The sequence below is a fragment of the Chironomus tepperi genome, unplaced genomic scaffold (assembly GCF_022539635.2).
Source record: "Chironomus tepperi strain 1889 unplaced genomic scaffold, CSIRO-AGI_Ctep_v1 contig_425, whole genome shotgun sequence".
Taxonomy (NCBI): Eukaryota; Metazoa; Arthropoda; class Insecta; order Diptera; family Chironomidae; genus Chironomus; species Chironomus tepperi.
The window spans coordinates 525,487-540,863 of record NW_027226547.1 but is presented as its reverse complement, the minus strand read 5'-3'; the positions used below and the strand labels follow the sequence as shown (position 1 = coordinate 540,863).

At 30.7% G+C, this 15,377-nt stretch overlaps 2 protein-coding genes across 5 annotated transcripts in view; both read right to left on the bottom strand.

Annotated features, from left to right (window-relative positions):
- The window catches only part of LOC139097578 (choline O-acetyltransferase-like), a 36,249-nt gene extending 28,470 nt beyond the window's left edge, over positions 1 to 7,779 (bottom strand). Inside the window, exon 1 of one of the 2 annotated variants that reach the window (XM_070649463.1) lies at positions 7,131 to 7,779. The gene's annotated coding sequence lies outside the window, so the exon portion shown is untranslated. The remainder of the gene's footprint in view (positions 1 to 7,130) is intronic. The other variant, XM_070649464.1, reaches the window with a different exon arrangement.
- A 1,582-nt stretch (positions 7,780 to 9,361) lies between these two features.
- Positions 9,362 to 13,600, bottom strand: LOC139097623 (pro-resilin-like). Of its 3 annotated transcripts, none has more exons than XM_070649514.1 (11): positions 13,465 to 13,600; positions 12,342 to 12,385; positions 12,221 to 12,263; positions 12,022 to 12,159; positions 11,876 to 11,959; positions 11,618 to 11,692; positions 11,180 to 11,547; positions 10,321 to 10,954; positions 10,189 to 10,263; positions 10,024 to 10,116; positions 9,362 to 9,956 (listed from the first exon to the last, which is right to left on the bottom strand). In XM_070649514.1, the coding sequence occupies exons 2-11, from the start codon at positions 12,360 to 12,362 to the stop codon at positions 9,727 to 9,729; spliced, it is 1,761 nt and encodes a 586-aa protein (XP_070505615.1). In that variant the 5' UTR covers positions 12,363 to 12,385; positions 13,465 to 13,600; the 3' UTR covers positions 9,362 to 9,726. The 3 variants fall into 3 exon arrangements, with proteins under 3 accessions (XP_070505615.1, XP_070505616.1, XP_070505614.1); XM_070649515.1 differs by having other exon boundaries at positions 11,255 to 11,547; XM_070649513.1 differs by having other exon boundaries at positions 10,321 to 11,547.
- Between the last annotated feature and the right edge of the window lie 1,777 nt (positions 13,601 to 15,377).

Sequence of the window (15,377 nt, the reverse complement as noted above, 5' to 3'; positions counted from 1 at the left end):
CAGGTTCATATTCAAAATTTAGATTAAAATTGTTACAAAAGAATCTTTAAAAATTGATACCCATAAAATTAAGTGATATTAATTCAGACAAAATAAAGCAACATTAAAGTGCTATAAAACTGTTTACATTAAAGTATATATATATTTTAAATTTTAAAGTACAGACATTTCCCCTTAACAACTTTGATATTTACGACAGTAATAAAAATGTAAATGATTGAGTGAGGCGCACTTGAATGGACATAATTTTAATCCGATTACATTTTAATTTCATTCATTTTTCTGCTGTGAGTTTCAAGTTTTCATTTAGGTAGAATAGCACAGGTCAAAAGGCACCATCATTCATAAAATGCCCTTTAATTAGGAATTCGCGTGCAAGCAATTTTAATATTATTTAAAATGAATTTTTAAAACTAATTAGGATGCAAATTGACATTTTTTTGTAAAATTTAAATAAAGCTGAAGATCAGAGGAAATAAATATACAATAAAGCACTCAGGAGCATAAGGATTTATAATAATCTTCACATTTTCCCACAATAACTCTGTTTTTATGTAATAAGCAATTTTTTCAACAATTTGGTGAAGAATGTGTGTGACAAATTACGACAAATATCGATAACCTAACCACTTTAACACATTGCTTTCCATTTCATTAAACACCCTCGCCTTTACATCTCATTCATTTTTCCATGACAAATACAACAGAAAATTTATTATTTTCAGCAAATTTTTCCATTCATATTTCTTAGTGTAAAATGCAATATGATCTCAATAATCTTACCACAATAGGCAGACGTAAGCAATAATCTGCTAACTTAAAGTGAACATGTGTAATTCGAAAACAAAAATCCTTTATTTTCATTGGGGCAATGAATAATCATAAAAATTAATTGCTTTTTACTCATGAGAGATACTTAAGATGGATTTTTTACACTTTAATGGTAATTGAGAAAATACAAAGCAGCTTAAGGTTTCGATAACGACTCTAATCAGCTTATTTTTTACTTGACTTGTTTTCAATGCCTTTTTAATTTTATTTTTATTGTGAGAATATTTGTTTTAAATAGATGTATTTAAGAAAATAAATAGACGCTGTTTGCTATTGCTGTCGATTTTGACACTTATTTGAAGAAGTGTTTGATTCTGGGATTTTAGGACTTCAAAAACAGAATCGAATAATAAAAATCATTTATCGATCAAAAATCCAGCTTTAAGCCGACGTAACCTTGACTTGGTGCCAAATTCAGTTTAAATCCGGTACAATGTCAGAGTCAAGCTAACCTGGTGTCGGATTTTCGATTGATTAACCGACTTGTGCTACCGATTTGAAAACTTTGTCTGGATTATTTCCATTTTTTTAGTTAAGATTCATTAAATACCTAAATTTGAAAATTTAGAAACCATTTTCTCCAGTAATTGTCAATGTTTTTAGTTTAGGTTAAATAGTTCATTTCAAACTAACTTCTCCAAGGGTAATGCACAAATTTCAAAATTAGTTAGGTATCCATTAAGAATAAAGTAAAATATAGAGCTAGAAAATGATTCGTAATTCCTTGAAAATTTCATTTTTACCAAATACATTTTTAAGTAGTTTTTGCAAGTTTTTCCGTTTTATCTTCACTTCTAAATCTCGTACGTCTTATTGATTTTTCCTTTATATATTTTTTATTTTCTTACACAGAGTGCATAAAAAATCGTTTTTTCCTTCAATTGTGTATTGCTTTTGGAAATATATCACACGTAGTTTCTCATTCTTTTGTAGTACAACTTTTTATTTCCCCTTAATTCAAAATAAGGGCAACGAGTATTCTCAGTTTATCGATAATGTAAAAACGTGTATGTACTTTACCTTTGTAGAAAGGTCTAAGAGGGTATTAAATTATGAAAAGAGGAATCAGTCACGCAACTCAATACGTTATTAACAACATGACGTAGATTTTCTACAAAAATATAGTTCTTAGTTGATGGAATCAGCTAGAACAAATCAATAAGTTTGAGTTGAAAAAATTCGAATATTATTTTTGCATTAAATTTTTATAAAATCCAAATTATCAGTGGTAAATATAGGGGAATTCTTTACCTTTCATTCATATTACGTCAAAGTGAAAGTAAACACACCGTCCTTAAATTTATCGATCGTTTTATGTGTACAAGTGTGGCGTTGTAGAAGAAAACATAATTTCAGCAGGTATATGATATGTTTCAGTATTTTTAAATGTTTCACTTTTCATTCCGTTCCATGCCTTCTCATTAAAAATTCACGCTGAATAAGTTTTCAAGAGTGATGTAATAAACTAGGGGATGAAAATACACCAACACATACATGTACAATTCAGTCAATGATACAGGAGAAAATGTTTTTAACAGGCAGATAGGAAAATTCCCGTGGGGATTTTGACGCAAAATTTTATTTTTGAAATATAAAAGGGATTTGAAAATTAAAGGTTAGTATTTGAGTTTCGTTCAAAGATTTTCGCTATGGGAGGTTTGTTGTGCATTTGAAATATGAATATTAACACTTTAAAACATAGATTGCTCATATCTTAAAGGAAATTCGATTCAAAGCAGAGTTCAAAGTCGACGAGATCGAGAGTAGACTTATCTCTGTATGAAATTCGAGTAAAGTTTGAGGTCTGATTCATAGATAAAGAGAAGAATTCAAAAAAAGGTCTTTTCTTATTGTGTTCAGAATATTTTAAAATTTAAAGAAAGGCAAAGAATCTGTTGCTATTGACACTTTTAAAAGGTGGTTCACATTTAAAGGAACATTAACATTTTAAAGCTGCATTATTGAAAACACAATTATCGATCTGAATCTCTTTATTTTTCCACTTCATCCAATTATTTCGATTTTTAAATTAATCAATTTCAAAAATAGCATTCACAATATGAACTTCCTTAAACAAGGAATCATTCCTATTTTCTTGTCAAGTTTACAATTCCTTTTTTCCTGCCTTTATTCTTTTTTTTGATTCAATTCAACTTAATACAAATGGAATGAAAAAACATGTTAGGAAATAAAGGTATAAAATCATTTTTGAAGGATATGCTTGAATGGCAATACACCATTGTAGAATGACACAATGGGAAGAATGTCAAGTGAGGGGAATAAAGAAGATATACGGAAGCAGCAAATTGGATTTGCTTTAAAGACACAAATTTTCTTTAACAATTTTTTCTGTTTTCACTTTTGTAGTCAAACATTATGATTTGTCAACCTTTTTATCCTGGTTACCAGAATCTTATCAAATTCGCCAAAAATTGTTATATTTTACCAATTTAATAGTAACATTTAGTTACTAGGATTTCCATATATTTTTGAGTTATTACAATTTAGCATGAATTTACAATAAATTCATCTAATTTCTAAAAATATATTTAAATCCGCATATGATTCTACTTCCACATTACAAAATAATTTTCATTATTATTCTATCAACCTGATGTAAATTTTAAGCTTCTTTCCATCCCTATACACTAAAATGTTATTTTGAAAATAAATTATAAAACAAAATTCGTGTGAATATTTCATGAGCAAACAGTCGGCGAAAAAAGGATTTCCATTTTTTATGCTCATTTCCTTTTAAGTGAAAATTTCCATTTTTAGAGGTTTTACTTTGCAGCTATCAAAAATTCTTTCACGTCTAAAATGGAGATTTTACATATGAATTCTATAAAATAGAATTTAAATAAGTATTCGCTTTAAATCCGGCATCATGCTAGTCTCGCCAGATAGAAACCGGATTATGGATCGATTAGTCGATTTGTTCTGTTCGGGAATTTTGCTGTGATATAAAGGTAAATATCGAAACTATCCTGGGATATATCAATCGTCCTTCGAGACACAATAGCAACATTTCTTTTATATGTTCTCTATCCTTTTTAAACAATATTCCCCACTATCAAGTTTCATGGCTTTATTCCAAATAGCATTTGTTTTAATGTAAAATGAAGCTGCATGCTTTTATAAAAAGGACTACTGAATTTCGTTTTGCAACATTAAATGAAAAAAAAAAAATACTCGACAACATAAAAATTTCTTATATTGAATTTCTTTATTGTTTCCATGACTTGAAAAGGCATTAAAGAAAATAGAAAACACGAATGTGCTAAAATTTATAGATGTTGGATGTGAAAATGGTCCCGAAGATAAACTTTTATTATTGCACTCTAAAGATGTGAAATGAGCGTTTATCATGTGGAAATAGAATTTCTAGAAAGAGTAGCTTGAATTTGGCGAATAATTGAAACTATATAGAATGCTTAAAATTAGATATATCCTTAAATAGCAACAAAAATGAGACAAATTTCCTATCATCAGAAATAACATCATAACAATGAGTTATGGACATTTATTTGTAAACATTATGAAAATAAGTAAAGTAAACAGACGGAAAAAAGAAGTCCAAATAGGCTTATGAAAGAGATGATGAGGAAGATTGTGCAATACATGTACATGTTCATAAATAAACAAGATATACATTTATGCGAGGGTAGAACAAGTGTGAGGCATCATCTGTATGCGTATAATTCAATACAAATTGAGGAATGGTAAGGGCAGAATAATATTTATTTAGCTGATGAGAACGAGGGATGCATCCGAATAGGATTTTCATTCCTTGAAATGTCTTTATTCGCATTTTCCGATTTTTTTCTTTCATGTAGAACAATAGAGGCAAATAATTTGTTAAAACATTGTCAATAATGCTTCCTTGTTATTTCCATTACCAACTGCTAGTATGTTCATTAAACAATGTTTATAATTAAATTAACTTTAGTGTTGTTGATGTTCATGAGTTATAGAGACGGGGAAAATTGCAAAATTAGTATAAACATTTTTATGATAATCGACCAATTATTGCTGTATTCCATGCTTAGTAATTAATTTATCAAATTATAATTTCAATAGTAATTCTATTTTTATCAGAATAATCAATTTTATTTATTTATTTATTAATTTGATTTTAAATATATTCAGCTTGAATAAATGTTTTTTTCCGTCAGTGCAAAATTCTATTGAAAACTTCCTATTTAGATATTTTTTTTTTTCAGTTTTCTGTGGCATAACAAACAGAATAAAAGAAATCCAATTTCCCAATGAATTTCTCACCCATACCAAATTATCTATGCTTTCAGTATAATTTGAAAAATATAGCCTAAAACTTATTCAATGATGGAAAAAATGTGAATTACAATTTGTTAGAAAATTGCTGTTTCCACGTTAAGGAAAACACAAATTTAAGAGAAAAATTTAATAACAAGTCCCAAAATAAAGAGAAAGTCCAATAAATTTTCATAAGAAAGCAAATAAGATTTCTTTAGGTAGCAACATGCCAGTCTTAAAATGTGTTTATTTTTGGTAAGTATAATAATTATTATAAAACTTGAAACATGAAAGGAGGCAGAAAATCGATAAAACTGGAACATAGCAGACACGCAGAGAACCTTTAAAATAATTCGTGTGAAAATTCGGTATCATAAACAAGTGTTCAATAAAAAAAGAATTTATTTTGTGTGGAAATAAATTTACGTTGAAGCCATTCAAGTGAAAATATTTTTGAACATTTTGGGCGGTTTTGTAAAAAAACCACAAAAATTTGTTTTTTAAAAATTAGAAATTTAAAAGTGAGATTTAAAATTAGTTAAATCTAGGCTAGTTAATGTCTAATTGATGATTAGTTCTAACTTTTGTCCCTTCGGAATATGAGTTAGAATTAGAATCATTAAAAGTTCCTAAGAGGTGCTAAGGGTAATCGATACAGAGTTAAATACTTCTCGGTCAGGATCCCAGCCTCAACTTTAGTCTCAATTTTGAAAACAAGTAGAATCTGAGACTTTATAAAACCCTAACATTAACTTTTTAAACTAACTTTAGTTACTGTGACAGTTTATTCAAAATGTTAAAGAGTTTATTCTGCAATTTGCATATCTAATTTCTCAAAAGAATATGGCTTAAATTCAGATTATGCGATCAACACAATAAATGTCTCCTTAGAGGTATGTTTAGATTTATAAGTTTATGATTCAGTAACAACACCAAGAAAGATTTAATTTATGCAAAAAGTTTTCACGAGCTTCATGCATAAAAACTTTTAAAGGTCTTGATAATGGCACATCTTACCTAAAATGCTTCACAGATATGAGATTATATGTGTAAGTTTAGGCAGGAGACGAATTTAATAAATTTCAAATTATCATGTTATATTCATTAGAATTTTCAATCTTAAGAACGGTAGACTTTTCTATTTTTAGTAGTGTGCAACCCGTCATTAGTAATTACCGAAAGGATCTTAAACCTTTTCGTGTGATAAGTTTCATTTTACTGATCTAAATTACATGGAGCTATCGAATAAACTTTGAGGTTAAAAATATATTTTTAATCATTTTGTGTAATTAAAAGTTTTCTGGTGAGCAACCAAATGAAATTTAAGCTCAATCTATGTCTGGTACTAGAAATTCGACATTTTGTGGTCGTTTTGTAAATTTTATACTTTTAGCTTGAAACAAAATCTTTTTGGATCGAATGGATACGAAATAATAACGCTAACAGTCAAAGAGCATGCTATCGAAAGATTACTCATCATTAACATACAACTCGCTTTTTGCTAGCTAAGGATAAGTTATAAAGAATAAGGCAGAATTCAAATCAAGATATTATGATGGACAGTTAGACATTTTTCATGAAAGAAAAATCGATACAAAATAGCCAAAAGCAAAAACGCAAAATTTTCCTGCGTAGATATTCCTTCCCAAAAATTACATTTTCTTGAACTACTACCAAAATTAAATTCGAAATTTTGTATATCTCTTATAATTCAAAATCCTTCATACATAAGTATGAAGTCATTTATGATGAATTAGTATTTTTCGTGAATTACATGATTTATAGATTTTTTTTCATATAAACTTGATATAAACTTATTATTCTTCAATTCATATTTAAATATTGATGAGAATCAGAAAACTAAGAAAACAAATTAAGATGGAACTGATAAAATAAAGAAAAAACTTTTTTTTATTCTTTAATAAATTTTTATGCATTACAAAAAGTAAAAATGAAAGGAAAGAAAAAAAGAAATTGTAATGCACAGTGACGTCCGAAAAACAGAAATTGAGATTGTAGCTCACCTGTATCTGGAACTGGTACTGATGGAATACCAGGCAAGTGATTCGATAGAAATCCACGAATATTAGTGACTACTTTTTGGGGTGATCCAGTTGCGGCCCCAAAGAGTGAACCTCCAAATTTCGAAAACAGGGCGGAAGGTGATGATTCGCCCGTGTTGGAATTTTCTTCGTGTGACGCCACTGTCTTAAATTTTCTTATTTTTTTTTCTCGTTATATAATCGCAATTTCTGATTCGTTTGATTTTAATTCTTAGCCACAAACTCTTTTTTGCACAAAATTTACTTTTATTTTACTCGTAAATTTCTTCCTTTTTCAATTTGAATGCTAAAACTTAATTAATCAAATTAATTTATGACTTTTTATTTCCTTCAAATTTTCTTTAGCATCACAATTAAGTAATTAATTTGATAATTAATCGATCACTTTTATCCGTTCACGAAAAAATGCACTTAAAGCCGAAAAGTTTTGAAAAAAATTATTCACTTTTTTCAAAAATGGTTGCCTTTACTTTTGCGCGCACTATGGACCTCCATTAAGCTTCCCAAAAGAGCTTTTTTTTCTTATATGGGGAGCTCTTTATTTTACTTTTATATCAATTTTCCTCTATATATTTTATGTCGAGAGGACGACTCGACCTGGTCGCAGCGAAATGTAGCTTCTCTCTGATTCTACGTGAAAATGTAGAAGAAAAACTGTTTTCACATCCCCACCTAAAATATCCTCGCACAAATACAAACAAAAGTTTTTGTGTAAGGATAAAAGAATTTTCCTTTTACACCTGGAATGTCTGTACACGACCGGCGCATGCTGTTTTTCATTCAAACTTTCAATTGGATGATTGTGATTTTCAGTGACGTAAATTCAGCGGCATGTTTTATGTAGTTGTGAAAAATTACAAATGCTTACTCACACATACATACAATGAAAAATGTGGAAAGGATGTTTGTATTCTGTGTGCAATAAATACACAATCTATTTTATTTGAATGAATTTCTAGATACTTTCTTCTTCCATTCACGTTTCCCAAATGAAACAACAGAGAGGAAAGGAAAAAAAATTATGGTAATTCTCAACGATACCAAAATAAACCTTAAAAAATTGTGTCTGAAATCGATTTTTTCTTTTGCTCTCTTTTGGGCTATATGGAAAAAAAAATATTTAATAGTTTTCATTTGCCACGGCGCACACGTTTATGTACAGATTTGTTTATGGTCAATAATTCCTGCCCGAAAGGTATCGGAAACTAATCTTTTATATAGTCATGAATATATATATATATATTTTTCTATTACCTTGTCAATTATGCAATAAAACATAACAGGATGACAGTCTAAAATAACCGGTAAAGGAATTACATTTTTTTATTTCCTCCATTTTGTGCGATGGCAGCTCCAACTATTATTCTTCACCATTATCATCTACTTATTTTTATAAATTTTTACTCTCTGTCTCTCTCCTTCCCACATACCATACATAAAGAAAATCTTCCAAGCTTCTCATGAACAGGACGTGCGATGAATTTCAAAAATTTTCACTCAGTTTTATTAATTTTTTTTCTTTTGAAAGAGCTTTTTAATATGAATAGGAACTTTATGTTGTATTGGAGAAGAAAAGGAATAAAAAAATCAATGAAACCACTTTAGTTCATTTAAGACCAAAACTATTTGTGACAAGTATTTTTGCTTCTTTATGAGAACTTCGACTTTGAATGCAGACACATAATTTATGGAAATTTATTATTAAATATTGAATTTGTTGAGAATTTATGAGCATTACACATTATACATTTTACTCAACATGACAGATCATGGTCATGTACTGAGAATTTTTGACGTCAATTGGACTCAGCTGGATAACTTACATTGCAGACATTAAATTTACAGACAGTAAACCAAAGATTTGAAGATGTGTAAATTGATTCAAATTTTGGATTTTCCAAATATGATTGCCCGAACGACACAAATGAACAAGATTTCACATCTAAGAAGCTTCTATGTAGCGCATCATAAGCGAAGCTGTTGAAAGAGACAGTACTGTATTTGGTATTGGAAATTGCTAAGCGGAAGGCATTGATACAGGAGTGGAAGGACCATTTTCAGGTAGCATAGAGGTTTCTTTGGAATTCACTATTGATCTACATGTCCCCTCTGTGTGACTTCGATATGACTGTATCATTTGTGTCGCTCGGGATTGTTAGGTCATGAATAGATAGGCATTGAAAAAATTGATGTTTTTTTGAGAAATAATTTCTTATTTTATTTATTTTTCTTTCGTTTTTGAGTTTTGATCGTCTATCATACATAATATGAAGAAGCGTTTTTATACAAAAGGAACTAACTCACTTTGTGTGTTAATTAAAAGGAGAAGAGTCACTTATGATATAATATTCCAATGAAACCTGACGAGATCCATTTCTACATATTTACACCGTTCATTGAAAATTTATCATACTGACTCTAGTTCCAGATGTTCCTAAGCATTTTGACTGAGTTGTGGATTTGAAGATTGAGTACATTTTACTATTTGATGTAGTTTAAATATAAGAATAAGGCACTTGGTAACTGTTCAAATAGTATTGCTGTTGGTATTGTTTGTTTAGTAAGCGTATCCACCGTTGGCATCATATCCTTGTTGAATTGTTTCGGGTACTTCAGAGTAAATGCTGTTTGTTGTCTCTATGCTTGTATCAATGGGAGCGCCATATGATTGGGAAGGTGGTTGAATGAATTCAGTTCTGGCTTCAGCTTGGATGGAATTTGTTGGGGCATCATATTGTGCCGAAATTGTAGCACTTGTAGATCTAAATCCATTACCATTACCATTGCCTGTGTTAAGAAATGATATTCAAATTTCAATTGAAAATTCAAGATCTTAAGCTTCAAAAATACAAACCATTGCTTGGTGGACCATATTGAGTTGATGGAGCACTAGCCGTTGTACGTGCTGCAGGATATCCATTGCTGTTACCATTGCCATTGCCATTTCCTATTATGTTTGTACATATTTACAATTTTTATATATTCTGGAATCAATTAATGATCTTTACAAATTACTAACCATTTCTAGGTGGACCGTATTGTTGTGAAGGTGCAGATGGACGTGCTGAATATCCGTTATTACCATTACCATTTCCTATGTGTATTTTACATTAATTCTTATTCTACCAAAATTAAATGAATTTATTCTTACCGTTTCTTGAAGGATATGGACCTGATGAGGCTTCGTTGTTTTCATTACCATTGCTTGAAGGTGGGCCATATTGAGATGATGGTGCTGATGGACGTGGTGCAGATTGGCCATTTCCATTGCTTGAGGGTGGGCCATACTGACTTGATGGTGCTGATGGACGTGGTGCAGAGTATCCATTGTTTCCATTTCCATTGCTTGAAGGTGGACCATATTGGCTTGATGGTGCTGATGGACGTGGAGCGGAGTATCCATTGTTGCCATTGCCATTGCTTGAAGGTGGACCGTATTGGGTTGATGGTGCTGAAGGACGTCCTGCAGATTGGCCATTGTTTCCATTTCCATTGCTTGATGGTGGACCGTATTGGCTTGATGGTGCTGATGGACGTGGTGCAGAGTATCCATTATTTCCATTTCCGTTTCCATTGCTTGATGGTGGGCCATATTGGGTTGATGGTGCTGAAGGACGTGGAGCAGAGTATCCATTGTTACCATTGCCATTGCTTGAAGGTGGGCCATATTGAGATGATGGTGCTGATGGACGTGGTGCAGATGGGCCATTGCTTGAAGGAGGACCGTATTGGCTTGATGGTGCTGATGGACGTGGTGCAGAGTATCCATTGTTACCATTTCCATTGCTTGAAGGTGGACCGTATTGGGTTGATGGTGCTGAAGGACGTGGTGCAGACTGGCCATTATTTCCATTTCCATTGCTTGAAGGTGGGCCATATTGGGTTGATGGTGCTGAAGGACGTGGTGCGGAGTATCCGTTATTTCCATTTCCATTGCTTGAAGGTGGACCGTATTGGCTTGATGGTGCTGATGGACGTGGTGCAGAGTATCCATTATTTCCATTTCCATTTCCATTGCTTGATGGTGGGCCATATTGAATTGATGGTGCTGATGGACGTGGTGCAGAGTATCCATTATTTCCATTTCCATTGCTTGATGGTGGGCCATATTGAGATGATGGTGCTGATGGACGTGGAGCAGATTGACCATTTCCATTTCTTGAAGGTGGGCCATATTCGGTTGATGGAGCAGAAGGACGTGGTGCAGAGTATCCATTGTTTCCATTTCCATTGCTTGATGGTGGGCCATATTGACTTGATGGAGCTGAAGGACGTGGTGCCGAGTATCCATTGTTTCCATTTCCATTGCTTGAAGGTGGACCGTATTGGGTTGATGGTGCTGATGGACGTGGTGCAGAGTATCCATTGTTTCCATTGCCTATTATATTTTTAATAACCAAAATCATAACATACAATTTTACAAATAAATTAGCTTTTAAAAAACTAACCGTTTCTTGCTGGGTATTGTGAGGAAGGTGCAGTGGATTGTGGTGCTGAATAACCATTACCTCCGTTACCATTGCCTATGCACCAACATATTTTTTTCATCAATAATTTAATTAATTGAAATATAATTTTGTGCTGGATTTTAAATCATTATTCTAAAAACTCATAAACTGCAAAGCTAACTTAGCTTTGATTTAAGACTATTTACAATTTAAATTCCAATTTTGGAGTAGTTTTACCAAGTTGAACAAAGAACATACCATTTTTCGGTGGTCCATATTGACTTGATGGGGCATTTACAGTCACTGAATCATCATCGGCGTATCCAGAGGTGCTTGGGATGCCTAAACATTGAAACGGGATGATTTATTAATACAAGTTGAATCAAAAATATCAAGTTTTTAACCTGAAGCTGGTAAATCATAGCTTGTGGATTTGTTGTCTCCATAACTTTGTGATGGTGTCTCGCCTGATGCCAAATTTCCTAAATCAGGTGTTCCATAGCTTGTGCTTGGAGGTAAGTAATTGCGTTGTGGAAGTGGAGCTTTAAGATATATGTTTGTTAGTTTCTAAGTTTTGAGACCTCATTTTAAATTATTTATTACCTTCACAGTGTACAACAGTGACGAAGTACAGGAGAAAGGCTCCCTATTTAATTTTGGAAGTGATTATATGCAAAATATTAAATTTTAAATAATATTCAAACATTATTTAGCAAGAACTTACTGCTATACTGAAAATTTTCATCCTTTTTCCTAGCTAATAAATACCTATGAGAAAAATTGCAAACGTCATTAACTCCGTATATTAACAGAAATAGACTCCAACAGAAAATCAGAGAGTCAAAATGGAAAGAAGTGCAACAATGTTGTTTACAATAAAAGCATTTTCAACTTTTGTTTGCATTAGATTGCATGCAGATTTCCAATTTTTGAATAAGGCTATTTGTTGGAAAATTAACAGTGGAAATGAAGATTTAAGTGATATTGCTATAAATTGCAATCATTATCATTGCGTAAAATTATTATTTTTCCATTAATTTTCTAATGCAACACTATAAATTTGAATTTTTCACACATGATAGCAAAGTATTGAACGTAAACTGTATATTTGTACACTTGATGTTGGACAGTATCGATTTTCAAACAAAATATAATAGTATTTTTTGAAATGCTCGACATGGGATGAAATCGCCTAAATTTTAAGCACTTTTCTCAAAATTTTCCAAAAATCTCTTTCAAATTTTTTAGAGATCAATCCAATCAATACCCCTTAACTTTTAAAATATTATAATTTATCTATTGAAATTTGAAGAGATCAATCCAAAAACTATTATCATGCCATAAGCACTTTTAGGACAAATGTCCTAATTCAAGATAAATCAATGATTGAACATCAGTAAATAATATCACAGTATATTAATTCTTGTACAAAGATCCTCCAGGCCATGGATCATAATTAATCTCAATGGCAATTGAAGTAAGTACAAAGATCCTGAATTTATAATCCACAGATGTCACTTATTCTTGAAAAATTTGAATAGTAATTAGATTTATGAAGTGACTTTAAGTATGATTCTTGAATCTGTCCATTTTAATTTAAATAGCTGAAACTATTCTTAGCACTTATTAATTGAGCTTCATATGTTCTTTACTTTTAAACTTCTTCACATTTATAATAAAAATTATTTTGATTTTTTTTTTTCTTAAATATTTCGTAATTTAATATTCACAGTATGCACAATAGAATTGCATTTGGTGCAAATATTCTCTAGAAATGAAGTCCATCATCACGAGAAATGAAGTCACATTAATTACACAAAATTTGTATTTTTGGTTAACGCCTGTACCTCGTACTAATCCACGAAAATTCTTTGAACACCTTTAGTTTGGTAACTTTCCTTAGATAATACACTCAAGCTGTGAAACTTTTATTTCCACTATGACTTTACCGGATGATTTGAACAAATTGAATGATGAAAAATCTTAAAATGTACATCACTTTTATACTAGCAGATGGAATCTAAGTCTCTTGGTACTAAACAATTGCTTTGAAAATAAAAGTGTTTACCACTTCAATTGTAGTTTAGCTGAGACTACAGTTCACGACTTAAGGCTGAAAGAGAGGCAAACATTGCAACTAGAGAGATAAATTGATCTTTATGTATGTGGATAATGCATTGCCGTACACTCAGATTTGAATGTCTGTATTTGCTTCTCATTCTCTTTTCTGCTTCTTTCATCTTCTTTTTAGTATGCATGATACTTTACCATACTTATCTCTTTTGCTAATAAAAAAGAAAAAGAAGCCACTTAGTTTAGAAGCATAAGCAAAAACAAAAATGTAAATCTACTTCTTTTAGAGCAGAAAATATTTATTGTTGTCATAAATGAAGAAGCTTTACAGGTATCTCACCATAATAGTCGTCATCATCTTCAAATTTGTTATTCATGCATGAACAAAAATAATAGTGCTTTGAGTAGGGCAATGAATATTTATAGGTGATTAGATGATGTGCAAATATTAATAAATTGTTCATAAAATATTTAATGCACCAGATGATATGTTCCTTGATGGATGCATCACCTAATTGCTATATATATTTATGTTCATTGCAATTAAAACATCATTTTATTTTATAATTATTGAAACATTGCCATAATGTTGTATCTTCTTCATCTTGTTCGCGAACTAGTTGCATTTCATGCTAATGTGTGACTCTAAGCACATAATGCATATAAAACTGTTATTACGAATTTACCAACAGCTGTGATTTTATCAAATGAAATATTAGCCAATTCTTAATTCCTGAATTTTTAATATAAACTAGGATTTCTTGGAATAAGGGGAATATAACTTGAATTTAGGACAATTCCGGTCTCATTTGGTGCCCTAAAAATACTAAATTCTAAATTGTGGAACGATTGAAATTAAGAGTTAACCGACGAGTTGAGGACAAGTTAATGTCAATATTAATGACTAATTCTAATGTTTTTTTGACACGGATATCAGAAGTCCTACTAGAAATAGGAGGTCCTCCAATTCTATTTTCTTCAATAGTCAGCAAATGTGATTTATTTTAAAAAAAAAATGCAATAATTGAAATGCACCCAAGTTTTTAAATTAATACTTTATATTTACCATAACTAATTTAGAGTCGTGGTACCAAGCATAATGTCCTAGTCATGTTTATTCGATTAAAATTCAATTTTCCATGACAAATCAATCAAATTATTCAAATTGCATCAAATTTTCGTTCTTCGATATCATCATTATGGATTGTTGTAAATAAATTATTATTATTGTTATTATTTATAGGAATGTATGAATCCGTAGATGAATGAATCAATAAATAAATGAAGAATACAATATAAAAAGATAATTGAAAAAAATATTTTTATTATCTCAGGTTTGAAATAAAGCTGCAAATTAAAAATGCAAAGATAATCGATACTAATTTTTTAATTTGTATAGAGAGTGAGAGTGATACTGTGCAAGAAGTCAGTCGACAAGTGAATTGCAAAAAATTGGATTTGATTGAAGTGAAAAAGTAAAAGTTACATTTTGATGATGAAATGTTTTTCTTTTTATCACGAATTTTTTGTTTGTTTTTCTTTTGATTTGTGTTCATATATCACTGTCTTATGTAATTTGATTAATTACAATAAGTAACATATCAATATGTTACCTAACACTTATTTTAAATATTCTCTAACTACTGCATGTTTTCTGTAATTAGTTTCAAGATAACTGCAAGAATAC

Excerpts from the sequence above, each read along its gene's own strand:
- LOC139097623 (XM_070649513.1), bottom strand. The coding sequence starts at position 12,362 with ATGAAAATTTTCAGTATAGCA. Across the intron at positions 12,264-12,341 it reads TGAAAATTTTCAGTATAGCA|GGAGCCTTTCTCCTGTACTT; the intron begins GTAAGTTCTTGC and ends AAAATTAAATAG. Across the intron at positions 10,264-10,320 it reads TCCATATCCTTCAAGAAACG|GAAATGGTAATGGTAATAAC; the intron begins GTAAGAATAAAT and ends AAATACACATAG.